Source organism: Ictalurus punctatus, chromosome 1, assembly GCF_001660625.3.
Source record: "Ictalurus punctatus breed USDA103 chromosome 1, Coco_2.0, whole genome shotgun sequence".
NCBI classification, from domain to species: domain Eukaryota; kingdom Metazoa; phylum Chordata; class Actinopteri; order Siluriformes; family Ictaluridae; genus Ictalurus; species Ictalurus punctatus.
Window position 1 is genome coordinate 13,873,246 of NC_030416.2, and position 27,673 is coordinate 13,900,918.

Genomic DNA, 27,673 nt, shown 5'->3' on the forward strand with positions numbered 1-27,673 from the left:
TCGCTGATCATCCAGGTAACAACACACAGTATTAATAATCAAGCATATGTAAACTTTTGAACGGTTTCATTTGTGTAATTTCAGTTATTACTGTTTATTTTAGACTATATGTAAACATCTGTTATGTGAAATAGCTTATTCAGGGCAGAACTAAAAAAAAAACAACAAAATGCAACGGTGTATGCAAACTTATGACCTCAACTTTATTTACTCTCACTTGAGTAATTTTCATGATCTGGAGCTGCCTGATTGTAAAGCACTCACAATGCGTGCAGTCAGCCCTCTCAAGGGCCGCAGTGTCATGCTCCACCCCAAGACACTTCACACAGAAAGTGTGCCCCCCCCCCCCCCCCCCAATAAAACGAGGGTGAGGTGTGACACAAGTCTGAATTTTCTCCCACTCATACTCCCCCCCCCCCCCCACCCCCTTTTAAAAGGGACAGAAAAGTAAAGAGATTTTTTGTTAAATACAGAGGAAATGAAGAGTCTTTTTGCGAACGTTCACACAAAAGGACCAACATGCAGTCTCACTGAAGATAATAAGGCTGGCGGCATGGTTCACAGGTGCTGTTTTTATAATCATGCAACGCGCTTAATTGCCACGTCACCTGACCACGGCAGGCCTGTAAATAGGCGTGATGTCACATAAGCTTCAGATACCGGTCATGCGTGGGTGCGCTTCCCACAGCATGAAGCTCACGCAACATTGAGTTCCCTTTGAAAGGGATCAACAGATATTAAATGAACACTTGACTGCCTCTGCCAGAAAGCTTAACATGGGCCGTGGTTGGATCTCCCAGTAGGACAATGATCCAAAACATACATAGAAATAGTTTACTGACCACAAAATCAAGGTCCTGCCATGGCCATCCCAGTCCCCTGACTTGGACCCCATAGAAAACCTGTGGGGTGAACTGAAGAGGAGAGTCCACCAGTGTGGACCTCAAAATTTGAAGGATCTGGAGAGATTCTGTATGGAGGAATGGTCTCAGATCCCTTGCCATGTATTCTCCAACCTCATCAGGCATTATAGGAGAAGACTCAGAGCTATTATCTTGGCAAAGGGAGGTAGCACAAAGTATTGATTAAAAAGGTGCCAATAATTGTTGCACACCTATATTTAACAAAGATTTTTTTTTTTGATAAACCTGTGTTGTGTTTGTAATTGTTTGATATCCATAGTATTTTGTAATTTTTTTTTTAAACAAAAGATCAAAAGGTTGAAAACAGTTCTTCATAGGGTGAAAATATCAAGTGTGTCAATATAGTGGAGGGCACTGTGTGTATGTGTGTGTGTGTGTGTGTGTGTGTACACACACATACATATATATATATATATATATATATATATATATATATATATATATATATATATATATATATATATATATATATATATATATATATATATATATATATATATATATATATATAAGCACTTCAAAATATATAATGAAATGCTCTCTTTTGCTCATTCAAATGTCTTAACTGATAAGAAACACTTTTTGTCAAAAAAAGTAGATGTTGTTTTAAACAAACAAATGGAACTTTCTATTATGGGCCAACAGGAGACATTGCACTACCCGTTTAAAGAAGGCTTAAAGTGCCCTGAAGAGGAAAGACAGGACTCACTCTGCAGTGTAGAAGATGTGCTGTAGTGATGAAGAGGCACACTGGCAGATATAAAGGTTTCTGGTAGTGTGGCCAACAAGTCTTTGACTATAGCTGTTTTTCCTGTGCCCACTCCCCCAACCAGCATCAGAGGCTGAGCACTTTCCAGTAACAAGCGCATGAAGTACTGTAACCGCACTGTCTCTGCTGTAGGGACCATCACTTCCTGTACTCAATATACAAATCATGGCACAGATTAACTAAAACAGTAAGCATATATATCATTATAGAGGATCTTGGGTTTTTGTTAATTAGTTAAAATTACTGTAACATTTAACAATTGAATTTTGTTAAATAACTATGTCCATTTCACTTATCATAAAACATGGGAATTTAAAAGACGGAACAATAATCTGTAGTTTGTCTATTCAATTATTCTATCAGGATCAATTCAGAATAAAAAAGATCAGATACAGAGAGCTGGTGAGAGAGAGAGGAAGCGAGAGAGAGAGAGAGAGAGAGAGAGAGAGAGAGAGAGAGAGAGAGAGAGAGAGAGAGAGAGTACTCTCTGTGACATAGTTTGGTGGTTTGGTAATCAGACCAATAGTGAGTTGTATTTGACAGCAGACTAACCTCACAGCTAGGACTGCTGTTTTCTTTCACTTTGCTCACTGACCCTCTCTAATGTGCTAAGTACTCTAAATTAGCCTGTTATTGTGTGAAATTAAAACTGCTTGCTGCGGTGTGTGAATTTTCTCAGCAAAGAGTCAAGCTGGTAGACAAAGAAAACTATTCAAAGCATGCTATTCAGGAATTTAAAAAAAAAGACTTTCTGAAAGAAAGAAAAAACTTTTGTTGAACTCCAAAGAACTTTTTGTGCCATATGATATCACTCCAATGACCTGCAATGGTTTGTCTGGTTCCATGTGAAAAGACTGTATTTTGTCAGTCCATGGTGAGAAACGTCTGGTCTGGGGGTCCAGGTAGTAATCAAACACAGAACCATGTGCTGGTAACTTAATGCTTCTCATCTCTTTAGTCCACCACTGACTGAACTCAGCTCTGTAGTCACGCAGCTGCAAAGAAATATGACTTGGCTTGGAACTTTATATGTATATAAGTTTATACCTTACATACTTGATATACACTATGTGATTCAAAACATTGAAGCTTTACACATTTTGCTCAGACTGATCACAACACATATAACAGTTATAGCATATAATTTCATAGAAATGGTAACAGCTGTACCTGATCTTGATATGTAGCACCACCAAAAGCCCAGATGCAGGCAAACACAAAGTAGGTCTCGTATACTTCACGGGGCGAGTCGGTTGGTACATTCTCAGAGGTGAGCAAACAGTCCAGCAACAAGCACAGAGTCTGAATGCAAAAAAGAAACAGAAAAGAACAAACTATATGAACTGCATTTAAATGACTGATATTAATACTGGTGCCTACTTGTTTTGAGTATGTACTGAGTATACACTCATTGTCTACCTGAACACCTGTACACCTACTCATTTGTGTAATTAGGAACAGGAATCTGAGGCTATGGTCATCTGTCCAGTTTCGAGAAGCCTGTGTCCACCTCATCATCATGATTGTATGCGCTGCACTGCAGCTATCTGACTGGATACAAATGATCTTGTGTACAAGTGTTCCTAATTACATGGACGGTGAGGGTAAATGGTTGTGTTTTCTACCTGTACCATGCTGTTTTCTGGAATTGGGATGATGGTCTTAAATGAGCTTCTCATTTGCTCTATGCAGCGGGAGACATATTTGTCAAATAGGATGGTAAGGTGGGCTTTCTCAGTCTGGTGTTTCCTTCTGTCAATCCAACTGGTTACATAACTACAAAAAGTATAGGTTATAATCATGCTATAACAATCATGTATATTTCAATATACTAATTATTTTAATACAGATAATTATTAGAATAATGAAGAAATCGAGCATTGAAATGACTCACAGGTTCCAGCTGAGATCTTGTGGGTTGACGTATAGGATGCCAGCACGAGACACAGTGGCAGGTGTTGCGTTCCTCAGGTGGCTGATCTCAAACACCAGTCTCATTGAGGAGGTCAGTGGTATCCTCTCATTACTGGCCAAAGTCAGTACCTGGACAGAAGAGAAAGCAAAACTTTCACAATGTTATAAATTCTTGGTTATTAAATTTTTTTCTGTAATTATTAGTTATAGTTATGCACAAAGAACAAGCAAATCTATTAGAAAGACATTCAGAAAATAAAGGGAGACCTTATTGTCATCCATGACGGTGTTGAGAGACTCAATCCACATGGGGTCTACATCTCCATCCAGAATAATCCACTTAGGACCAGAATGAGAGTTATTGGCCTGTTCACGCATTAAGCATGACAATAAGCCTGCCACATGAAACAGTTCACCATCAATCACAGCTACATCATAAAATACAAACTGTAATATAAAAGGAAAACCTATAACACAAATGTCTGTACCATCTTTCCATTCTCGAGTTCCTGGATGGATGAAACCAAAAAGTTCGTCTCTATTTATTGCCTTGGGGTTCAGATCATTCCACACAGGTTTCTTTTTCATGTTGACGTAAGTTTTATAGAGTGCTCTTAGGATCTGTCAGAGGATAGGGATATGGATTTTTATTAAACAGCTTTGATACATAATCTTTAGTGCAAGTGACCTAATCTAAAAAAAAAATACAATGTAAGGAGAAAAAGCTTTAATAAGCAACACACTTACCTGACTCTTCCCTGTACCAGCATTTCCCACCACAAATACAGAGTGACGGATATTCATAAGTTCTTCAAGCTGAACTACCTACAACGAGTTTCAATGAGTTTGTCCATGAAGGACACATACAAAGGCTAATTTGAAGGACATTTACAATATCTCATTGGTATTAAACTGTTCACTTCCTTAAGGTCCTTTCACACTGAGCGCGACGCAATAAATTACATCAAAAGGTGCTTTCACGGCAAACGCGAAACGATTTATTGCCTTTAGCTAATTCACCCTAAATGAACCTCCTTAAATTTATTTGGTATTCAATATTGATATAGCAACAACCAAGTTTTGTTTAACCTAACAATAAGAGACATCCAAGAAAAATTTCCTCTTGGGGCACTTCGAATTCGAAATTGGGATAATTGGCACATAAACTCATTACTGTCATAGAATAAAACGTGAACATATCTTGCGTTTGTGTTAATTGCAGACGATATTTCAGGATTTAATTTTTAAAAAAAGATTTACTGCACTTTATTGTGGTGTAAGTAATGCGCGTTGTAATGGTTCTCCCACGAGACTAGTGTAAATTGACCGATAGCGCCATCTATTGGTTTGGAAGAGGAAGTTGCTTAGCTGCATTTGTGAGAAAATCAAGCCTACACATTTGTGAGAAAATCAAGCCTACACCTTTGTGAGAAAAACGCTTTCTGTTAGTTTGAGAGTCGAGCTTTCCTTTGCAAAGCAGACTGTGTTTGTTTGTGAAATGGTATATTTATTTGTTTCGATTTTTACATCTCCATGGTACACGCACTTGTGTGTGAGTGTGTGTGTGTGAGAGAGAGAGAGAGAGAGAGAGAGAGAGAGAGAGCGCGCTGAGCCAAGTGACATAAGAAAACTGCACTTTTTAATGCGCGCACCATTTTATCGGTAAAAGGCCAATTGGATGGAAACAGGCAGGAGACAGCAAACAACTTTTTTTTTTACACACTTTCACTTTGTCTAACAGAAATGTGCAAAAACTGGATGGAAACTTGGCAAATGATAACAAAAACTCAATATCCATTCTCTTCTCTCTTTCAGAATACTTTCGAAAACAGCTTTCTGTGCTATAGCGTCACCAATCTCGCCCCTTTTCTGCAACAGCAGTGGCTCCAAACACGTGATCTAAAGCTCATATCTAATTGGATGGCCCATTTCATTGCTGAGTGACAGGGATCTATTGTTTTATTGTTCTATAATTTTCAACAGCGTCATCGCGTCAAACATTCGCGTCGCTTAATTCGCTCTGTGAAAGGCCCTTTACAACTGAATGACAATTTGAAATATTTCCCAGAATTACTATAAAATGTATGCAAGTTTAACCTTGAGGATGAAGGGATCCTCTGGTTGGAGTTTGAGCTCCAGGGCACTCTGCCGAACCAGGTGCTCAAAATCACAGTCAATTCGCCTCTGCACCTCAACACCAGGAAACAGGTCGCTAACTAGACCCAGGAACACTGGGATATCTTCGGTGACGATTTTAGGCATGTTGAAATCACGCAGAGCACGCATTAATACCTGCTCATGTAGAAGGACCATGTGTCAATGTACAAGCTTATCAATTACAATCAAATCAAAAATGATTTCATCATTTTACTTATTTTTTAATTATGTAAAAAGTACTACATTTTTGAGAGGCACATTACCTGATCCTCTGGTTTGGCCTTATCCTCCCTTTTAAGAGCACCAGCAACCACCAGGACAGACTTGATAGCACGCAAGCCCCAGTCATAATGGTTCTGTGTAATTAAGTCATCAGTAAATCATGTTTACTTTCATTGTGACTCCACAACAGTGTTGCTAATTTAGATTATTTATCATTTACTGTATGTACTTCTTGGCATTCACTAACACAATATGCATTTCAGTGTACCTGTTTGGAGAGCAGCTCCTTGCAGAGGTTATATAGGGTGATGAACTTTCTGCCAAGGAGCCTTGCATGCAGAAAGCCCTCAGCCATCAGCATAATCTCACAGATCAGTTCCAAATCCGGCACCACCATGGCACACGGCCTGCAGACCCATTTAGCATTCACAGAAGCCAGTTCTCAGGAAAAAGTCATTTGCGAATGAAATGATATCACTAAAATATCTCATTTTATTTGTGTGTTTATATCTGAGGGTATTGTTGTACCTGAAGAGTGCTTTGAGGTTCTCAGGTAACTCAGTTCGTCCAGCATAGTCTGGGTTCATGGTAATAAAAATCCCAACTGTGGGCTTCAAGCTCATCTCCTCATCTAAGAAGAAAAACCTTCAAAACAGTATCTATCATTTTACCACTGTATCTGAGTATGTGATTGACTGAAACATGATCAACTGCCTGCAGCCTCCTACCTCTTCCTCTTGTGACGAATGGCATCTTGTATAGTCTTCACTTGCACTGCCACTACCGATAGCACCTCGACAGCGATGCGGTTAAATTCATCAAAGCAGCCCCATGTGCCAGTCTGAGACAATCCTTTAAAGATATTTCCTATGGACTGAAACACTTGTCAGATCAGAACCGTATTTCATGGGCGAACGACAGACACAATACTGAACCATTTCAATAGGGCAGTTATTTGTGTAACAGCTAACAGTGCCATTACCTTGTAGTCCATCTGTTCTGAGCAGTTAAAGACGTACACCATCACACCAAGGGCCCTGCCCAGGTCTTTAGTGGTTTCAGTCTTGCCTGTGCCAGCAGGGCCAGCTGGAGCTCCACTCATCATCAGGTGCAGGGATTGGGTTAAGGTCACATAGCACCTGTGTACGAACATAGCATCACCACTCAATGAATAGCACAATGCTTGTGACTAATTTGGGACATTCACATTAAACATTATTAGTCATGTAGCTAAGCACTACTGGCTAAGGGATGTCCAGAAGCAGCAGTACCTGTCTGTGAGAGGGGTAATGACCAGGCGTGGTGTATTGCCCAGGTACTCATAGGAGTATAGGAACCGAGCATCACAGATGTCGGCAAAGCAGTGCTTCTGTTCTTCGTCCCAGTAGTGACGCAGCTGAGAAAGCCAGGCAAAAGAATTGGCACTGTTCACCTGAACAAAATGGAGGACAATGCTTAAGTCACAGCCAAAATCTGCTCACACAGCTTGTAAAAATGCTCATTCTCCTTGTAAAACTACACTATATGGCCAAAGGTTTGTGGACACCTGACCATCACACACATATGTGTTTTCTAAACATCCCATTCCAGTTTGGAGAAGGCCCACATATGGGTGTGATGGTCATGTAGTGAATCTGACTGATAATTGATCCTATTCTGATTCCTACTTTGATTATTAGATCTGTTTGCATATCATCATATTTTAGGTACTTTTTTAAACTGCAATTCAAAAGTTTTTGAACACCCCATATTTGAGCTTTTTTGTTTAAATGACCACATTTTAAACACTATGTTTTACAATCTAAACAAGGAATATGTATAAGTGAATTGAGAAATGTTTTGTGAATAAATGTTAGAAATGATGTCATTCTTTACTTTTGGCACGTGTATTACACCACATATTTATGTTTTACAGTTAATTCTAGCACTGTCTATGAGTATTTAATCTGTAGGCTTAACAGGTTTACCCTGCAAGTGTACTTGTCTTTAATAATAAATCATTTAGAGTTGCATTAGAACATAAGAGTGACCAGGTAATAAATTCCACAAAGAATTAGGTTTCCTTATTTAATTGCCTTATTTAAATGTTTTGAATAATAGTGATTAATAGTGACTAATTTATTAGAATAAATGTTCTTCAATTAAAGTTTATGGTATATGGTATAGAGTCAGCTTCAGAAGTATTGGCTCCCTTGATAAAGATGGGGGTTCCCCCATCTCCCATCTCTATCAAGGGACCCAATACTTCTGGAGCTGACTCTATACCATATACCATAAACCAACACAAATCTAAATATATTACTTGACAAATACACACTGCTTCAACATTACAACTGATCCATTGTAAACATGACCAAACCTTCTGTGTGATGAGTTTGAATACTACGTCTCTGGCATGGACTTCGACAGTGCATAGGGTCATGATCTTCTGTCTGTCCCCTGGACTCAGCTCTCCCAACAGCATGTTTATCAGAGAGTTTAGTTGAGCAATCTGAAGAAGTGGGGCAGATATTTCAGAGATTATGAGGGCACAGTAATGGGTTGTGTGAGCATACAGTGAGCTTTGTGGCCTGTGCTTACAGTAATTATATCAATTTACATGCCAGAGAGAAGCGGATAGTAATAACAGCAACGGCAGGCACTCAGGGTCACATACTCATCAGAGAAATCCCTCCACATTTATGGAGCAAGGTCATATATTCCAGTCAGGAGGCCAAATGAGCAGGGAGCTCATTTATCAACATGGGGTTACTGTGTGTATGTGTTGGTGCATGTTTGTGGAGGAATTTATCTGAGTTTGTGTAGAGAGACATTTACACACATAAATGTGTAAGTATATATGTGTGTATGTTTGTGTGTATGTGTGTGTGTTTGTGTGTGTGTGTGTGGGGGGGGGGGGGGGGGGGGGGGGGGGCAGGTTATTGGGCTACACTGTGGATCTGTATTACAGGCAAATGAGATGTAATCTCCAACCCCCAGCCCCTGTATATTAGATGTAAAAGCAGTTCAGCTTGGGCTGCATTTATCACTGTGATGTCTGACAGTGACTCCAATCAAAGGCCTGAAGGAAAAGAGCTAGATTATGCAAGCTGTGCTGGGCAAGGACATGCTAACCTTACATGCTGCTACAGACAAACAGCTCCTGACACTGCAGAGACAGTGTGGACAGCCTTGCCTCATTGCTTTACTACAGCTTACATTGCTCAGCATTGCACACTTCATCACAGAGAGGATGAGAAAGCATTTTGCAGCTTGCAGACGCTCCATCAACTCCCCCATCCTTGCAACAGCTCTATCTCTAACTTGGAAGTGGCACTGTTGCAAAAGATATGAGGGACAGGGGAAAATAAAAGAGTCATATGAGATTATGGCTTGGTAACAGTACCATTTAGAAGAACTACATTTCTGGTTGGTATTGAGCCACCTGGTTTGGCCGATTGTCTACCAAATGCAAATGGAGGTGTAGGTATGTGTACAGATCTACATTACTGTGACTAATTAACATTAATCATCAAATTAGGAATCTAAATTAAGAAAACGTTGCACAAAATCAGTAAATGAACTACATACTGTAGATACTGAAGGCTATATTCTTTCGCTTGGAGCTTTCCGCACTTGTGAATCATCTGCTGTAATCATAAAGACTGTCCTGTGCCTATCCCAGTACTCTTATTTACAGTATACTCATTTCACACATTTTATTTTACTTCTACTGCTATATGCTATAATGCAGGTTACAGTATGTAATGTAAATCTAAATGTGGATTTCTGTAAAGCTGCATTGTGACAATGTCCATAGTTAAAAATGTGACACAAATAAAACTGAATATTAAATTGAAATTGAAAATACATATTACAGTGGTGCTTGAAAGTTTCTGAATTTATTGATATTTCTGTACAAATATGACCTAAAACTTAATCAGATCTTCATGAAAGTCATAAAAGTAGATAAAGAGAACCCAATTAAACAAACAAGACAAAAATATTAAACTTGGAAAATGATCCAACATTACATAGCTGTGAGTGACAAAAGTATGTGAACCTTAGCTTTCAGTATCTGGTGTGACCCCCTTGTGCAGCAATAAGTGCAACTAAACATTTCCGGTAACTATTGACCAGTCCTGCACATTGGCCTGGAGGAATTTTAGCCCATTCCTCAGTACAGAACAGCTTCAACTCTGGGATGTTGGTGAGTTTTCTCACAGTTCATGTGAGAAAAGGATTCAAAATTTTCAAGCAAAACTGTAGCTACAATGTTGCTCAAGGCACAAGCAATTTCAAACGTTTCATTAAACAACCTAAACCTGATCAGATCACCTGTTTCTTGCTGTAGTCTCTCAGTGCTGTGTCAAAGCCGTCCAGCAGACGTTGAAAAGCAAGGCCTACGTCAGTAGCCCACCAGATCTGAGAGGCAGTGAGAGCGACCTGAGCTGGGTGCTCCAGGACCCACTGCTCCCACAGCCGCTCCTCATACTGAGCTACGGCCTCGGCTATGTGCCTCCTCACTGCTTCTCTCATTGCCTCCTCGAGGTTGGTCAGCCACAGCTCGACCTGTCGAAGCATGTTACAATGGTACCTGAATATCACCTTAACGTTTTGATTATAACAATACCACTGATAGAAAAAGGCATCAAATATCTGAAATCTTAGTGGATAATAATGAAAACAAAAATGAAACAGCAAATAAGTAAAAAAAAATACCAACAAAAATTAACCCAACACAATTAACCCTTGTCTCTACAAAGAGCAAAAAAACATCTTTAACTCACACATTGAAACATGACTTCACATCTCCATGGTGATAACAGGACTTACCGGACCCACACAGTCACACTGCGAATAAAAAGGCATATATTCTTTCTCTCTGCTGAACATCCCTATAGTCACCATGTCCTTCATCCTGTGCTCATCCTGACAGAACTGCAGGTCAGCAATACTGTCAAACAGCTTAGCCAGATGATGGGTGACCTGAGCAAAATAATACAGCTCAGTGACTCATATTTAGCAGATCAAGAGATACTGCTTACAGTAATACATGTAGTGCAAGAGCAAAAGTAGACAAAGAAAGGATATAATGATGCATGCATAATGATGGAATTACAAATGTACTGGTACTTCTAATTATAATCAATGCACAATGAGAGCAAGACAAGGCACTCTGACCCTGATATGGTTGAATGCCTGAAAGTAAATGCTAGCAGGTATGTGGGAGGATCTGCTCAGAAAAAGTGCTGACCAGGGTCAGATTCAAACCAAGTGTAAAAATGTCTTCCTTTGATCATAATCACATTCTGGTGAGAAATAATGCCCTTCTAATTATTAGTGTGATGAACAAAAAAGTTTAATCAAAACAGATAAAGGTCACATGAAGAAAGGGAGAACTCTTTAAACTGTTTTTTTTTTTTTAAATACTCAACACAATTGAATCGAAGCTACAGGTAGACACTGCCAAAATGCAATACAGGGCCACTCTCTACTCAATGTTAAAGCTGTCTTATGGTAACGCTCCATAACATGTGTCCATGAAACCCATATTTCAATAACAGAGGAAGGATTTGGAATGATGTCCTGGATGCATTCTTATAATAACTGTGTGTTATGTTTGTTCTTCTACAAGAACAGTACCTCTTTGGGCTGGTTGCCTTTGGAGAGAATATCCAGTAAGTCAGCAGAAGAGATGAAGTAGAAGCGTGGAAAAGCTATTCTCTTCTTATCAAGGTATTTGGCTAGTGCTTTCTCACACACAGCAAGTCTGGAGGAAAAAGTGACTCATCATCTGATGTCTTATCAGCATACTGTGTTTTGAAATTTTGAAAGATCTAGAACGTTTCAGAGGCAAACCTTATTTGCAAATCCTCAAGTGTCTCCAAAAGATGGGGCTTGTTGGTGGCAGCAATCACGTTCTTTGTTTCAGCACTTTTAAACATTAGGTCCTAATCACACATTAAATGGGAGTAAATACTTTGCAATCACTTGCTAAGACTGACAGTTTCATTATGCACACTTTTTAAAAGACAAATTATACCGAAACAAAAAAGGACATATTTTTTTCCCTTACATGTAGATGTGGAAATTAGTTGAGTAACTGTACTTTGTTATTGAAACAAAATACTTAAATAGATTTTCATGAAACAAAACTTACTTTTTACTCCTTCAAAGTACTCCTTACAAATCTCAAATGACTTTTTGTTCCTTCTCTCATCCAGCCATTTCAGTTTAAACCATATAATCAAGTAAATCACTAAGTGTGCCATTTCATCATCTACAGTAACCTTCCGATGCTGCACAATGTAGTGTGTGCTACAGCTATCAGTGTGTGTTTGAAGATGTGTAAGCCAACAGACTGCAATGTCGAAATCGATGATGAGCGCCACTGACTCTACCTCAATAAAATGTTTCAATATGATGAAGTAAGAAAAGAGTCATATAAAATTAGGTGTCTCCTTTGACTCCCTAGAAGGCATGATTTCCAGCTAATTTGAAACAACATGTTAAGTTTGCTAATCTGCCAATGTTAACTGGCTACATTTTACAAAGTTCGCATGTTTTGTCTTTGCTAATGCCAGTTTAGACTAGCATGGAATCCAGTAGCTAATGTAGGCTAGGCAGGAAGTTGAATTCTAGATAAGGTAAATATTGGCTATTTACATCTTTAAAAATAAATAAATATTTTATATTTACATATATATATATATATAAGTTTAAAACAGTGTAGTTTCTTACAACTAACAGTCACATATAACAAATAAAAGTTAGTTTTTACATTAAAAAAAAACATGACCTTGCTTAATTCCAGCTTTTAAAACATTAACTTTTTACTAGCAGCGTTTTACTAGTAGCAACTTTTTTACTTTCACTTAAGTACATTTTTGGCTGGACACATCCACTTTCAACGGAGTAAAATTTTGATACGTTATCTACTCTTTCACTTATAATTTCTCTGTACTTTCCCACCCCTGCTTACATGACATCTCAGTGTGAACTTTTGGAAGTTAGAAACGCTCTCTGCAACTCATTTATCTTTAGAATGCTTTAGACTCTGCAAAATGCAGAACCCATGAATTCACCTTAAAGTCAGTGTCAATAGTATGGAATCGCAGTGTCTCCTCAGGCAGCTGGTGATGAATGTCGTCTGAGCCCATAAAGATGCTCTCCAGGTAAGCCCATGTCCTCTGCACCTCCAACCAGATGAGTAGCACTGTGTCAGCCTGTGTGAGCTGGCCCTGCAGAACCCGCACCTGTCTGTGGAAGAACTTCACCTGCTTAGTCTGCAGCATGGCCTGCAACTGTACCTGAGAGGGAACAAAATTACATAAACACTAAGCAGGATGGTGCACAGTGCTGTACAGATGTACCTGATGCTGAATAATATATTATTTCGATGAGTGGCCTAGGATCATCAGTACATCTTCTTTCAAATGTGAATATCCTGATTAAAAATAATCAAGCTGACATTCATTCCACAGATCCACAACCAAAAGAATGCTTTTTACGCCTAAAGTAGCAATCCAAGATGCTATAGCTTCTTTTGGGTTTAACCATTTTCTCACAACCTGGTGCCGAGTGTTAACTTTGGCCTGTTGTATTTTTTAGGCTGTGTGGGAGTAAGGAGTCTTGAGATACGGCTGACTCATCGTGAATAGCATTGTGCTTGGCTGGATTTGGCCCCTACGCATGCCGCTTGTGAATAAAGACACTAATGCATGGTCTGTACACCATAAATCAGATGTTTGAATGAAGGCGGTTGACAATAGGAGATCTGTCCACCCTCGCCTCGGTGCAACAGAGAAGGCACACAAAGTGCTAAACACAATACTCATTTCCCAAGCAACCGCTTAAGAGTGCTTCTGATAAGCTAGTTAAATATGCCAAGCCATAACGTAAATGATGTCTTATTTCATTTCAGCTTCAATGTCTAAACACTGAGCTTATACAATGCTGCATCTCGATGCATATATGACATGAATATGATCAAGATATTCCTGCACTAAAACTATAGGTCACTGTTGTAATAACTATAAATGAATATCCTTTGTAGACTTTGATACCTGATGATCTTCCAGTCTCTCAATGAGTTCATCATCGCACTTCAGCACAGGTGTCGAGGTACGGAAGTGCTTATCATAAGTAAACTCCATCAGGGACCATGTCTGACTGATCTCACTTAACGCCTGATGGAGAAGAAAGAGACATTAAATTACTCTGCCCTACAACTCTTTTACTGAAGCAGACATGCAGTGAGGATGTTGTTCGCATGCTTGAATCAAAGAACTGAAACCTTTTCAATGGCCATCTCTTTCACTGCTTTGGAGACTGTATTCTGAACTTCATCTTCGTACATGTGTAGCTGCAGAGTCAGTAAGTCCGCAAGCGTTGTTTTCTCCGTCACGGTAAAGTCAACCTGGAAAAACACTCATAACTGACGGAATCTTGTACAATCTAGATTTTACTTGCATCCAGAACAAATTCATTTGTTGGTTTACAGTGACTACAAGTAACAGGTTACAAATGACAGTTTTGTAAACCACAGCTACTAAATGTGCAGTATACAATACATTATACTGCTAGTATTTTAATACACCCATTTCTTCCCATTTCTCACTTTCATGGCCATAGCCAGCTGTGTCCAGTGTCGCTCTCTCATAGCAGAGTTCTGTAGCTGAGTCACGGCCCGTAGCGCAGTCAGCAAATCTTTCAGTGCATGGTCCAATCCAACATACACATCCCAACCCCTGGCTTCTTTATCAAGACTCTGCATTTCCTGGAGTATTAAAATGCATTGGTTATCAAATTAATAAAATCTTCCAAAAAGAATTCCCCCAATCACAGAGTACTTGCTGTTCTGTATAGGTTAATTGGTTAGTCTTTTCCCTCCTTATATACCACATCAGATTCAGATTTCCTGCTGACCTGAGTTTGAATTCACAGAGCTCCCACACTCCAGAACCAAGACAGAGAAAAGCATATTTAAGACACTGTCCAAACAAAATCCATCTGAATTCAACATTTTCAGAATAGCCCATATATATAAAATATATATTGCATATTGCACAATACACACTACAATGATGGAACAAATGAATTTACCTTTGAGGATTAGTAAAATGTATTTGATCTTATTTTCTGCAAGGCCAGCTGCACAGTCTGTCTAATACAATACAGATTATTGCTGATTATGAATGCAAGTGGAAAAATACCCAAGCAGAATCTCTCACTTTTGCAAACCTCTTCAGTTCTGCATCCATCTGTTCCACGTTAATTTCTCTCCAGTGTGTCTCCTTCCAGACGTCTATAATACTCTGCAGAGAAAAATAATATTATAAGGATGCTCAGTGTAGACATATTACACCACAGGGTACAAATTATAACAACAAGCACATTATCCAATAACAATATACATCCGCGGAAACTATAGGCAATTTTGTGCACAATTCGGTATCTAAAGAATGAAGTCACAGCTATGGATTATTATTGATAACACAGCTGAAATTAATGTGATTGAATAACCTGAGCACACAGGAGCAGGTCCCAGAGCTGCTTTAAGATAAAGATCTGTCTCTGACAGAGCCTTAGATGCCTGAAATCTGGGCTGCTCACTTCAAACAGCTTGCAGGACTCTTGCAGCGTCGCCGCCTCCTGCTCTAGTCTTACCACCTCGCTGTGCCACTGAGGAACCAAGACACAAAGGCAGCTCAAAGTCAGTTTTTTTTTTTTTTTTTTTTTAAAGTAAACTAAAAACAGGAAATGCTGTACATTATCTAGCTGAGTGTAAGGACTCTCTGTGTTGCAGTGAAGAGGGGCTTCCATTCTAAACTTCTCCTCAAACTGGCGCAGCTTTATCTGCCGGGGGTGATATAAATCCGCAAGAAGTAAGTAAAAATGTTTTAATCATCTATCATTTGCACAGAAAATAATTAAAATAATAAATGGAACATGCTTTAATTTTTTAATAGACATTCTGTTTATTCTGTCATTCTAATCATAGTTAAGAATAAAAAAAAGGCCCCAAGACCTTAAAGGCTCCATATTTCTTGCGTATGACTACCACCTCTGCATTCTGCAGAGGAGCAACCTCGTGCTTCACCAACCAAGCCAGCTTCTTAATGCTATTCCATCTCTCAGGTATCTCCTTAACAAAGAAAAGAAAATCAATCAATAACAAATATTTCAAGCTCTACTACACAAATCTGAATAAATCTAATCACTGCATTGTGAACCAAAGGCTCCAGAATACCAGAATATATATATATATATATATATATATATATATATATATATATATATATATATATATATATATATATAAATATATAATAATAATAATCTAATCTGGTTCTGGGAATAAACCCAAAACCATTGTCATATTATATTAGAAATAGTATAAGTATATGAAGATTGCTACCTCTAACTGAGTGTAGATATGGTCAGGGAGTGTTTCTCCATACTGCTGCAGCAGGCTGACCACAGCTGTGAGTGGCTCAAACATCTGGTCTGTACTGGGCTGTCTGGATCTGACAGCCAGCAGGCAGCCCATCACCTGCACTAGGGCCTGGTAGTCTCCACTCTTCACTGGCTCTCTTACTCCCGAGTCAACCCTGAGGATAAACTCCTCAAGGTCTGATATACTGGAGAGAAATCACCAACCAGCAAATAAAGATAAGCATGTCAGAAAAGTGTGAGATTAATATCACTCACAGAAAAAAAGGACAAATGTACAATTTTAAAGGGTTCTTTGGTTTGTCTCTCAGAGAGGACCCTTAAAGGTTAAAACAACAGCAATCCATTTTGGCAAGGTAAAGAGAACGTTAACAGTTAGAGAAATAAATAATTTAGTCAATATCTACAAGTCAAGATATATGTAGCATATGCCTTTTCTGTTGCACCTCTCCTGAGGAAATAACCAATTTTTAGAGTGTATGTTGAAACTACTGCAGATTGCAGACTTGAGAACCCTTTAAAGTACTTGAGCTTTATATTTGAAATTGTACTATGTATCCACTTTTGATGAAAACACAGTTAGGTTTCTTCTCACTTTTCTGTCACGTATGATATGAGGTGCTCCTTGAACATCCAGCTCCATTTTTTAATTGTGTTTAAAAGACTCATCTTAAACGGGCGGATATCCACCCTAAACCAGCCGTCAAATACTCGCGAGTCCTCTAGCTTGCTCACTTGTACATACAGATCTTCATAACGGTCAATCTGTGTAGGAGAACAATATATATATTTAGATAATATATGTCCTAACATTTCAATCTGTTACGAAAAGCAAAATAAACCAGCATTTGTCTTTATGTCTGTTAAGAAAAGTATGAAAAATATCAAGTTTTACCTGCTCTTTGAACTTGTCAGTTGTGGGTGGATTCTCTGGTAAATCTACAGCCTCCTCATATGCTTCCACGTATTCTGTTGTCAGAGCCTGACCATACAGGAGAAACTGTTTGAGAAACTCATTACGATCATCCAGCCACAGGTGTGTGTAGTTTTCAAATGAGATCTGATATTGGGAGACTCTCATGATCACATCTTTCACTCTCTCCATCACTTCCTGTCGTAGGTCTAAGAGGTCCAGCATATCATCCATATCACACTGCAAAATAATATTAGAGAGATTCATTCATTTAAAAAAGTTTCACGCTACTATGACATTAAATCACTGCTGTTTCATAAATGAACATGAACAACCAAAACATATCTTTCTTTAAAAAAAAATAAAAGAGAACTAACATTCACCTGATAGTCTTTGACACCCAGATGAGGTGCCACCCTTTTGATTTGGGTGGGCATTTGGAAAATGTCCTGTAACAGTCCCTCGACGAACTCATAAAGGCCATCTCCTGCACCGATGTCCAGAGAGGGTCTGAAAGCTATCTCAGACGCGCTAAGCACCATCTGAGCCTCTAACAGCGGAGCCTGTCTCACTGATCCTTCCATGTTGTTAACAAAGAACTCTAAAGAGTAAGTGATGGCATTGAAAAAGCCTTCCACTACCATTTCATCCACATATTCCACATACTCTTTCCATGCTTCCGAATCATCATCTGCTGTATAGAGGTTTTTGTTCTCCTATAGCAAAAAAACAAATATTCTATGCATAAATGGCAAGGTAGAGGAAACATGAATATATAGGGACAATGTAGCATACACTATAAAATTGCCCCACATATGAATACACTCCTACCTGTAACAGACTGTGTATGGTCTCTCCATCTTTCCTGATGCTACTGTATTTCTTTGCGACACTAGCTGCTCTGTCCTCCAGCACCAGCAGTGTGTCTTTCTTACTATCCTTCCTGCAGAAGACTGGCTGTTTGCTCCATCCCTTCATCAGCTCCTTAATCATCTCAACATTGTCTCTGGATTTTTGAAACTTGCACTCCATATTATACACCATGTCTTTCACCTGGCAGATATAGCTCAAGCAGCCTTGGTCTTGCCATGTCAGGTCAGTCTCAGCCCGATACAGCTGCTTGTCTATAGCCTCTAGCTCGGCTTTCATAAGGGAAATCTCTGCATCCACAGCCATCTGTCGTACCTTGTTGTACAGCTGGACTAGTAACTGCAAACTACTCATACACTAAAGAGGAAATGGAATGAAGGGAAAAGTCTCATTGAGTACTGACTGAGTACAGTTATAATATCTACAGAGAACCACAATGAGTCACTTTCTACAAAGTTATAAGAATCATCACAAACCGTAAGAAACATGTCTCTCTTCTCATACACCTCTAAAGCAGCACAAGGGATACTGGTCTGGTCCAACATCCGAAGATGTCTGACATCCCTCAGGACAGCTAACAGCTGAAGTTAACAAGATAGGATCCATTAATTCATTTATTTGTTTGTTTGTTTGTTTGTTTGTTTAAATAGTCAACTATAATAATGTGCTGTACCTCTTGATTGAAGTTCACTGATAGGAAACCAGAAATGAAATCTCTCCTGATTAGGGGTTGGTCAAGGTTCAGCTGGCAGACCTGTTCTACATTACTGCACCAATCTGAGTACACCTCTTTTTCATACTCATCCAGCAGGGAGGACATCTCCATGTATTTATGATATAAGAACTTCATGTCTGCTTCTTCCAAAGTCCTTGAAGGTAAGTGAAGCAGCATTCCTTCATTAGTTATCATTAAAATGTATACAATAACTTAAGAACTTAACAGTAACATAACAACAAGCAAATGTTGTGATTTTTCCCCCCTAAAATATTGTAAATGCCATTCAGGACTTGGGTGTTTGGAAACGCTTACATGTCAAGCACAAATCGGAAATTCTCCCACTGGATCTGGATTCTATTTCTCAGCATTTTGGCCCATTTCAAAGCACCAGACATAGCAGGCATGTTCTTACTCACTGTAGATTTACAATTCTCCTTCTGGAGACACACACCAAACAATAACAGCTCTCATAATCTCATAATGTCAAAAATTGAGCACTATTGTTAGTATATACACTCACTGAACACTTTATTAGGAACACTATACTAATACTGGGAAGGGCCTCCTTTTGCTCTCAATACAGCCTCAATTCTTCATCCCAAAAGTGTTCTATTGGATTTAGATCCAGTGACTGGGAAGGCCACTGTGTTGTGCATTTTGAGATGCTTTTCTGCTCACCACAATTATACAGAGTGCTTATCTGTGTTACTGTGGCCTTTCTGTCAGCTCAGACCAGTCTGGCCGTTCTCTCTTGACCTCTCTCATCAATAAGGCGATTCCATCTGCAGAACTGCAGCTCACTGGATGTTTTTTTCTTTATTGCACCATTCTGAGTAAACAGTAGAGACTGTTGTGTGTGAAAATCCCAGGAGATCAGCAGTTATAGAAATACTCAAACCAGCCCGTCTGGCACCAACAATCCTGCCACGGTCAAAATCACTAAGATCACATTTTTTCTCCATTCTGATGGTTGATGTGAACATGACCCGAAGCTGCTGGCTCATATCTGCATGATTTTATGAATTGCATTGCACTGCTGATAATTGGATGAATGAGCAGGTATACCGGTGTTCCGAATAAAGTGCTCAGTGAGTGTATATGACCTATTGTGCTAATGAATAAGAGTGATACCTGCTTTCGTTGAGAGTTAAGTTGGTATTTACATGTTTCCAGCTCAACACCAAAAAGGTGCATCAGTTTGGTGATATAAGGGGTGAATGTTTCCTTAATGATGCCTCTGTCCATGAAAGGTCGAAACACAGCTAACAGCTATGAACAAAACAAAAGTGTCAGTGTTTACACATTATTTTAATTGTTGTAAGTGACCAGTGGTAGGAACTTACTTTGAAAATAGATTCCAATCCTGAACAGTCTTTATAGGCCAGGCAAAGGATGTTACCAAGTCGTCTATCATAGTCTGCAACCTTTGCTTTAAAATGTGCATAATCCTCATCAAAATCCTTCACATGAAACAGAAAATGCATTTAATTTCTGTGTGGCTTAACATAATAAACATTGGCTATTTAAAACTGTCTTGGAATGATATGCAGTATCAGTTCTAATACGTTCTGATACGACATTAATAGAGTAAAGGAGATATAGTTTGTCAGAATAATATTCAGAAAGATGTTCATTAAGGTATCTCCAAGAGGTAGCATATCTTATCCTTCATCAACAGGACTCTTTTGATAGCTGTCATCACTGTGTTACTACCAAAATAAACCAGCATATCACCATGGAACTGATGCTCACATGTTGCAAACTATACACCATATCTTATCTGTATTTCCTTGCCTCTTCCTAGATGGCCTCATCCAACTCTAACACTAACATGAAATCACTCCATTTTATGACACTTTCAACAAACTGTTCACTGGTTGTAAAAGTGTACCTTGGATGTCAAATCTAAAGGATCATATTCACTGTCCCTGATTCCTTTGCAGAGCTGCTGAAACTCAGAGTGCAGTAGAAAAACCTGTTCAGTGTACATTCGTCCTTTTATTCCACCAAAAGCAACCTTCTCCAGTTTTTGCAACTTGACCATGGTGAAGAAAAGATCCTGCAATGCACACATCCATTTAATTTAGTGTGATTCATTTTGAAATAGACCTTGAAGCCGACGTACCATTAATCTATAAACAAAGGAGAAATGAGTCCCACCTCTAACTGTAACACTCGAGCTGTGAAAGAGTCAAAACGTCTAAAGACCAAGGCGGATGGAAAGTCCCAGTACTTGCGTATTCCTCTGGAGCTGGCCCAGGTGGCCACATTTTCTCTGTAAGTATGGAACGTCTCTTTAAAAGATCTAATAAGCTTCGTAACAGTCTGAAGCTTCTCCAGAGTTTCCTCTGTCTCTCCTCGTAACAGCTCTTCTCCACACAGGTATGAGTTAGCCTGATTGAAGGAAAGGAGAGAATGCTGATATTAACTTGAGCTATGTATCTAGTGCCATTAATGCTGAACAAAAAATATTTGAGATGTTCAATACAGATGCTCTATTGTAAATTGTCACTATGTTCCTTCTTGGCTCATTTGGGAAAAAATTAAATGTTAAATTCCTGTGGCAGTCGAATCCTATTAAGGTACGTTCACATGTACAACGACTCGCAGCAACAAAATGACCGGACACCATTCATTTTAAATGGGAGCTGGGTACTTCAGGCGACTTGAGCGACAGTGACTGTAGGCATCTAGATGTGGGCGTGTGCAGCAATGTGACAAAGTTGAGAAAAGTTGAACTTTATACAAATTTGGAGCACCTTGGTGCAGCAACTACCAATGGGAGTGAAGACAGTAGAGCACATGTGGGCCGTAATCTGCAATGCTGCCTGCGAGTCAGAATTGTTTCGTGAACCCAGACTTTCACCGCAGATAGATGGCCGTAATGACAAAAAGCACACACTGGTTCTCCTTCATCTCGTAGGATATGAGACAAACATACACTGGTGAATTTTACATAAATACAGTGAGGGAAAAAAGTATTTGATCCCCTGCTGATTTTGTATGTTTGCCCACTGACAAAGAAATGATCAGTCTATAATTTTAATAGTAGATTTATTTGAACAGTGAGAGACAGAATAACAACAAAAAAATCCAGAAAAACGCATGTCAAAAATGTTATAAATTGATTTGCATTTTAATGAGGGAAATAAGTATTTGACCCCCTCTCAATCAGAAAGATTTCTGGCTCCCAGGTGTCTTTTATACAGGTAATGAGCTGAGATTAGGAGCACACTCTTAAAGGGAGTTCTCCTAATCTCAGCTTGTTACCTGTATAAAAGACACCTGTCCACAGAAGCAATCAATCAATCAGATTCCAAACTCTCCACCATGGCCAAGACCAAAGAGCTCTCCAAGGATGTCAGGGACAAGATTGTAGACCTACACAAGTCTGGAATGGGCTACAAGACCATTGCCAAGCAGCTTGGTGAGAAGGTGACAACAGTTGGTGCGATTATTCGCAAATGGAAGAAACACAAAAGAACTGTCAATCTCCCTCGGCCTGGGGCTCCATGCAAGATCTCACCTCGTGGAGTTGCAATGATCATGAGAACAGTGAGGAATCAGCCCAGAACTACACGGGAGGATCTTGTCAATGATCTCAAGGCAGCTGGGACCATAGTCACCAAGGAAACAATTGGTAACACACTACGCCGTGAAGGACTGAAATCCTGCAGCACCCGCAAGGTCCGCTGCTCAAGAAAGCACACATACATGCCCGTGTGAAGTTTGCCACTGAACATCTGAATGATTCAGAGGACAACTGGGTGAAAGTGTTGTGGTCAGATGAGACCAAAATGGAGCTCTTTGGCATCAACTCAACTCGCCGTGTTTGGAGGAGGAAGAATGCTGCCTATGACTCCAAGAACACCATCCCCACCGTCAAACATGGAGGTGGAAACATTATGCTTTGGGGGTGTTTTTCTGCTAAGGGGACAGGACAACTTCACCGCATCAAAGGGACGATGGACGGGGCCATGTACCGTCAAATCTTGGGTGAGAACCTCCTTCCCTCAGCCAGGGCATTGAAAATGGGTCGTGGATGGGTATTCTAGCATGACAATGACCCAAAACACATGGCCAAGGCAACAAAGGAGTGGCTCAAGAAGAAGCACATTAAGGTCCTGGAGTGGCCTAGCCAGTCTCCAGACCTAAATCCCATAGAAAATCTGTGGAGGGAGCTGAAGGTTCGAGTTGCCAAACGTCAGCCTCGAAACCTTAATGACTTGGAGAAGATCTGCAAAGAGGAGTGGGACAAAATCCCTCCTGAGATGTGTGCAAACCTGGTGGCCAACTACAAGAAACGTCTGACCTCTGTGATTGCCAACAAGGGTTTTTAAACCAAGTACTAAGTCATGTTTTGCAGAGGGGTCAAATACTTATTTCCCTCATTACAATGCAAATCAATTTATAACATTTTTGACATGCGTTTTTCTGATTTTTTTGTTGATATTCTGTCTCTCACTGTTCAAATAAATCTACCATTAAAATTATAGACTGATCATTTCTTTGTCAGTGGGCAAACATACAAAATCAGCAGGGGGTCAAATACTTTTTTCCCTCACTGTAAGCTCTCCATCCAAAATGTTTAATTTTAGCAGCAAGAAAATGGGTTTGTTGTCAAAAGTGGAAGCGCCACCCACTGATAAATGTTACTATAGCAACCAGTAGTAGGAACACCTACTAGTGACTTCATAGTACAGCGACTGCTGACTTGCAGCGCGGTATGTGTGAACGTACCTTAAATCTCCATCGTTATTACCTGCTGGATGAGGAGGTTGCACAGCTCCTGCAACAGCACTACAACGCGAGCAGGTTGGCGGTAGAATGAGCAATGAGTCCAAACCAAAAAGATAACATGAAAGAGTGGAGATATGAATGGGTGGATGGATGAGAACTCCTCCTTTTCAAAATAAGACAAGACTGGCCGAAGCTGCTGCAGGTGCAGATCCACATCTCTCGCTTCCTGTAATGCTACAAATAAAAAAATAAAAATGTAAGAGAAAGATCACAAGTGTCAAATATGCAACAACAAAAAAAAGAGATTCATTCATTCATTCATTCATTCATTCATGTTCAGTAAGAGCTTTATCCTGGTCAGGGTTGCAGGGATCTAGAGCCTACCCTGGGAACACTTGGGTTGAAGAGGGACTACATCCTGAATGGGATGCCAATCCATCCTAGGGCACCACACACACACACACACACACACACACACACACACACACACACACAAATTCACATCTAGGGGCAATTTAGAGTAGCCAATCCACTGGTATGTTTTATGGAGGTGGGAGAAAAGTGCTTAACCCAGAGGAACCCAGACCAACAAGGGGAAGAACATGCACAAACAGTAACCCAAGATCAGGAGCTGGAGGTATGTGAAGTAGGAGAAGTGGCAACTTTGTCGCCTAGCAAAAAAAAAAAAGATACGTTCAAGATTGCTGATTATTTTGCCACACTACCTGCACAAGCTTGTTGTTACAGACCACCATGCAGTGATAAAAAGATCAAGTAAGTTTAAACTTAATTACCATCATAGACCTCCTCTGTAAGTGCTCTAAAAGATGGGTAATAGCTGCTGTCTGCCACTTCCAGGATTCTCACCATCTTCTGAACAGCTGGACTCTGAAGCTGAGAATAGGACGGTTAATTCAATTACATCATTAGTAATGAATTACATGAGTAAAAAATGTATAAATGCTCACAGGGACACAAACCTGTTCGTGAATGTTTTCTATGTTGTTTTTTCTTGACCTCCAGAAGTCTAGTTCAGTGCTTGGTCCTGGGTTCAGCCCTTTTACGATGAGTTCAGCAGAATCTTCTTTTAAGACCTTTTGTATCAGATGGGCCCAATTAATGACCATGGACTCAACTGCATGCATCACTGCCATTCTGTCATGACAGCCCTGACTGAATCTGTGAAATTAAAGGAAATATGTATAATGTTAAATCATTGTGAAATTAAAGGAATATGTTGTTGTTAACTGGAAAGAAGGTATATTAAAATCACATAGATCAACATACATAATGTATTCAAGTGTAAAACTCCAACTTACAGATTGATGGATGCTGATGGATGACAGTGTTCTATCCTCTCTGTCACAGCTGGCACAGGAAGCACAGTTTTCCCATCAACTTGTCCTTTAACCACAGAGACCTTGTTTGATAAATTCTCTATGTGTCGTGTTACATCCTGGGATACCACATTTGGCCACAGCTGATGATTCTCCTTGTTTGACAAAAGTGGCAGGCAGACCTTGACATAAAACATCGACATATTATGCATGGAAAGATCTGTCTGATAGTGAAAGGTGACTCTGAGAGCTGGCAGATTTCAAAACCTAAAAATAGGCTAGAGATAATATTCACTCTAAAGTCCTTTAAAGCCTTGATCAGTGCTGATAACTTGTGAGATCATAAGATTTTATTCAAATCTCACTTTCAGTAACTGCTTTATCCTGGTCAGGATCATAGCGGACACACTGGCCAAGAGGCAGGAATACACCATGGATGTATTCACACCCAGGGGAAATTTATCTTAGCTGATCCACCTACTGGCATGTTTTTGAGAGGTGGAAGGCATCTGGAAAATCCACACAAATCCACACAAACACAGGGAGGACATCCAGCCAACATCACCTGAGCTCAGGATCGAACCTGGGACCCTGGAGCTTTGAGATGCTACCTGCATTTGAAATGAGCAGGATTTCCTTGAAAGAGTTCTTTACCTTGTCCACACTGGTTGACAGCTGTAGAAGCAGGGATGGTGACAGCACACCAAAGAGCAGTATGTTCCTGCAGTTTTCAGAAAGGACAGGCACATTTTCCTTCTTGAGAACATATAGCCTCTTGCAATCGGACAGAGAAGAAACCTGGTATACATACAACATACATGAAGAACAGCATGTTAGGTAGAAGTAAGAGTTAAGAGTATAAATACGCTGTAAAAACAAATTGCTGTAAATTTTACTGTAAACAATTGTAAGACATATTTACAGTAAAGTTTTGGGATTTGAACATTCAACCTGTTGAGCTAGAACGTAAAGCCGTAACCACTGAGCCACCACAATTAGCGAGATTAGTGCCCACTGATGGAACCACCTCCATTACTGAATTAATTCGATTCAATTCAATTTTACTTGTATAGCACTTTTAACAATGGACACTGTCAAAAAGCAGCTCTACAGAAATATCTAAATTAGCCAGAGGTCATGGTGGAAAAGAAAAATTCCCTGAGACCACATGAGGGAGAAACCTTGAGAGGAAACCGACTCAAATAGTGTCAACAATTTGGTGACACCGAATAGTGCAGTTATAGATAATTCCCTTCTATAATTGTGTACACAATTATGTAACCAGGAAGTTCGTTATAGTTTTCAAATCAAGTCTATTTGTTATCAGCTGATGACTACTGCAGACTTGCGTGCAAAACTGTTGTAGGAATTATAGTCCTAAGTGATCTTCATGGTTTTTAAGTGGTATTATCCTCAGTAATGTAATTGATCTTTAACTCCACTAAAGGATTGCAATGAATCAATGTGAGCTATTTGTGATAGGTGCTGTGGTTCAGTGGTTGAGGCTTTGAGTTACAGGGTCAGGGGGTCATGTTCAAATCCCTGCAGAGCCTAATTGTTATGGTTGGGTCCTTGAGCAAAACCCTTAAACTTCAGCTCAGTTCTAGCCTGCATCAGCCAAATGTACTGGAGTATGGGAAATTTTATACTACGTAGGATATTACAGCTGTTTACTGTAAATACAGTGGGGGAAATAAGTATTGGATACGTCAACATTTTTTTCAGTAAATATATTTCCAATGAGGCTATTCACATGAAAATCTCACCAGACATCAGTATTAACTCAAGAAATCTGGAAATATGAAGAATTCACAACGTTAAAGTCCATAAATAAAGTTATGAAATTACCACTAAATACATTTTTTTTTAAATTACCACTTAATAAAGTGGAATAACACAGGAACAAGTATTGAACATGCTAAGAAAAAGCAGTTCTCCAAGTTAAGGCAAAGAACCAGCTGAAATCCATAAGTAATTATACCTCCTATCTGTGCAAATTAATACCAGCTGGGTTAGTAAATTGATGGGCTATAAAAAGGCTTTTCGTTACCAAGGTGTCACACAAGAAACATCTCATGATGGATAAAAGCAAAGAGCTCTCCCAAGACCTTTGGAGCCTTATTGTTGGAAAACATATTGATGGAATCAGATACAGATGTATTTCAAAACTTCTGAATCCTCCAGTAAGCACCAGTGTGGCCATTATCCACAAGTGGAACCAACATCACTCCGTCATCAACCGGCCACGCACAGGAGCTCCTCGTAAGCTTTCCGATCAGGGAGTCAGAGGAGTAGCCCAAGAACCAAGGACCACTCAGAAAGAGCTCCAGAAACACTTGGAGGCAGCAGGTGCACAGAGAAAACAACAGGCAATGCACTCCACTGATCACACTCACCCCACAAGACTCCATTACTAAAGAAAAGGCACATCAAAGCTCATTTAAAGTTGATAAAACAATCCAAAGCATACAGCGAATGAAACTCTCAGTTGTTTTCAGAGAAAAAAATCAAGGCGTTAGAATGTCCCAATCACTTGAATCCAATTGAACAAGATTTAAAGACAAAATGTTTAGAAGAATGGGCCAAAATCACACCTGAATACTGCGGCCCATTAATTTCTTCATACAGGAAGCGTCTTGATTGAAGCTGTCATTACAAACAAAGGCTTCTCCA

At 39.5% G+C, this 27,673-nt stretch overlaps 1 protein-coding gene across 2 annotated transcripts in view; it reads right to left on the bottom strand.

Moving 5' to 3' along the window:
* LOC108267284 (dynein axonemal heavy chain 11) overlaps positions 1-27,673 on the bottom strand; it is a 63,604-nt gene that overhangs the window by 34,887 nt on the left and 1,044 nt on the right. The window contains exons 2-46 of one of the 2 annotated variants that reach the window (XM_017471301.3): positions 25,655-25,798; positions 24,983-25,182; positions 24,644-24,842; positions 24,458-24,557; positions 23,686-23,897; positions 21,084-21,317; positions 20,815-20,982; positions 20,267-20,383; positions 20,055-20,192; positions 19,236-19,360; positions 18,879-19,074; positions 18,682-18,786; positions 18,167-18,562; positions 17,719-18,051; positions 17,318-17,575; positions 17,018-17,187; positions 16,388-16,610; positions 15,998-16,114; positions 15,739-15,825; positions 15,493-15,651; positions 15,201-15,284; positions 14,588-14,746; positions 14,264-14,386; positions 14,034-14,156; positions 13,053-13,277; positions 11,827-11,918; positions 11,611-11,737; positions 10,801-10,953; positions 10,303-10,536; positions 8,345-8,476; positions 7,257-7,417; positions 6,968-7,124; positions 6,714-6,859; positions 6,514-6,630; positions 6,254-6,392; positions 6,027-6,119; positions 5,704-5,898; positions 4,354-4,431; positions 4,095-4,227; positions 3,874-4,001; positions 3,587-3,735; positions 3,318-3,468; positions 2,863-2,994; positions 2,514-2,687; positions 1,633-1,837 (exon numbers count right to left, since the gene is read on the bottom strand). In XM_017471301.3, the coding sequence (XP_017326790.3) occupies positions 1,633-1,837; positions 2,514-2,687; positions 2,863-2,994; positions 3,318-3,468; positions 3,587-3,735; positions 3,874-4,001; positions 4,095-4,227; positions 4,354-4,431; positions 5,704-5,898; positions 6,027-6,119; positions 6,254-6,392; positions 6,514-6,630; positions 6,714-6,859; positions 6,968-7,124; positions 7,257-7,417; positions 8,345-8,476; positions 10,303-10,536; positions 10,801-10,953; positions 11,611-11,737; positions 11,827-11,918; positions 13,053-13,277; positions 14,034-14,156; positions 14,264-14,386; positions 14,588-14,746; positions 15,201-15,284; positions 15,493-15,651; positions 15,739-15,825; positions 15,998-16,114; positions 16,388-16,610; positions 17,018-17,187; positions 17,318-17,575; positions 17,719-18,051; positions 18,167-18,562; positions 18,682-18,786; positions 18,879-19,074; positions 19,236-19,360; positions 20,055-20,192; positions 20,267-20,383; positions 20,815-20,982; positions 21,084-21,317; positions 23,686-23,897; positions 24,458-24,557; positions 24,644-24,842; positions 24,983-25,182; positions 25,655-25,798 (7,291 nt within the window). Of the gene's footprint in view, positions 1-1,632; positions 1,838-2,513; positions 2,688-2,862; positions 2,995-3,131; positions 3,263-3,317; positions 3,469-3,586; positions 3,736-3,873; positions 4,002-4,094; positions 4,228-4,353; positions 4,432-5,703; positions 5,899-6,026; positions 6,120-6,253; positions 6,393-6,513; positions 6,631-6,713; positions 6,860-6,967; positions 7,125-7,256; positions 7,418-8,344; positions 8,477-10,302; positions 10,537-10,800; positions 10,954-11,610; positions 11,738-11,826; positions 11,919-13,052; positions 13,278-14,033; positions 14,157-14,263; positions 14,387-14,587; positions 14,747-15,200; positions 15,285-15,492; positions 15,652-15,738; positions 15,826-15,997; positions 16,115-16,387; positions 16,611-17,017; positions 17,188-17,317; positions 17,576-17,718; positions 18,052-18,166; positions 18,563-18,681; positions 18,787-18,878; positions 19,075-19,235; positions 19,361-20,054; positions 20,193-20,266; positions 20,384-20,814; positions 20,983-21,083; positions 21,318-23,685; positions 23,898-24,457; positions 24,558-24,643; positions 24,843-24,982; positions 25,183-25,654; positions 25,799-27,673 lie in introns of those variants that run through there. The other variant, XR_008396659.1, reaches the window with a different exon arrangement.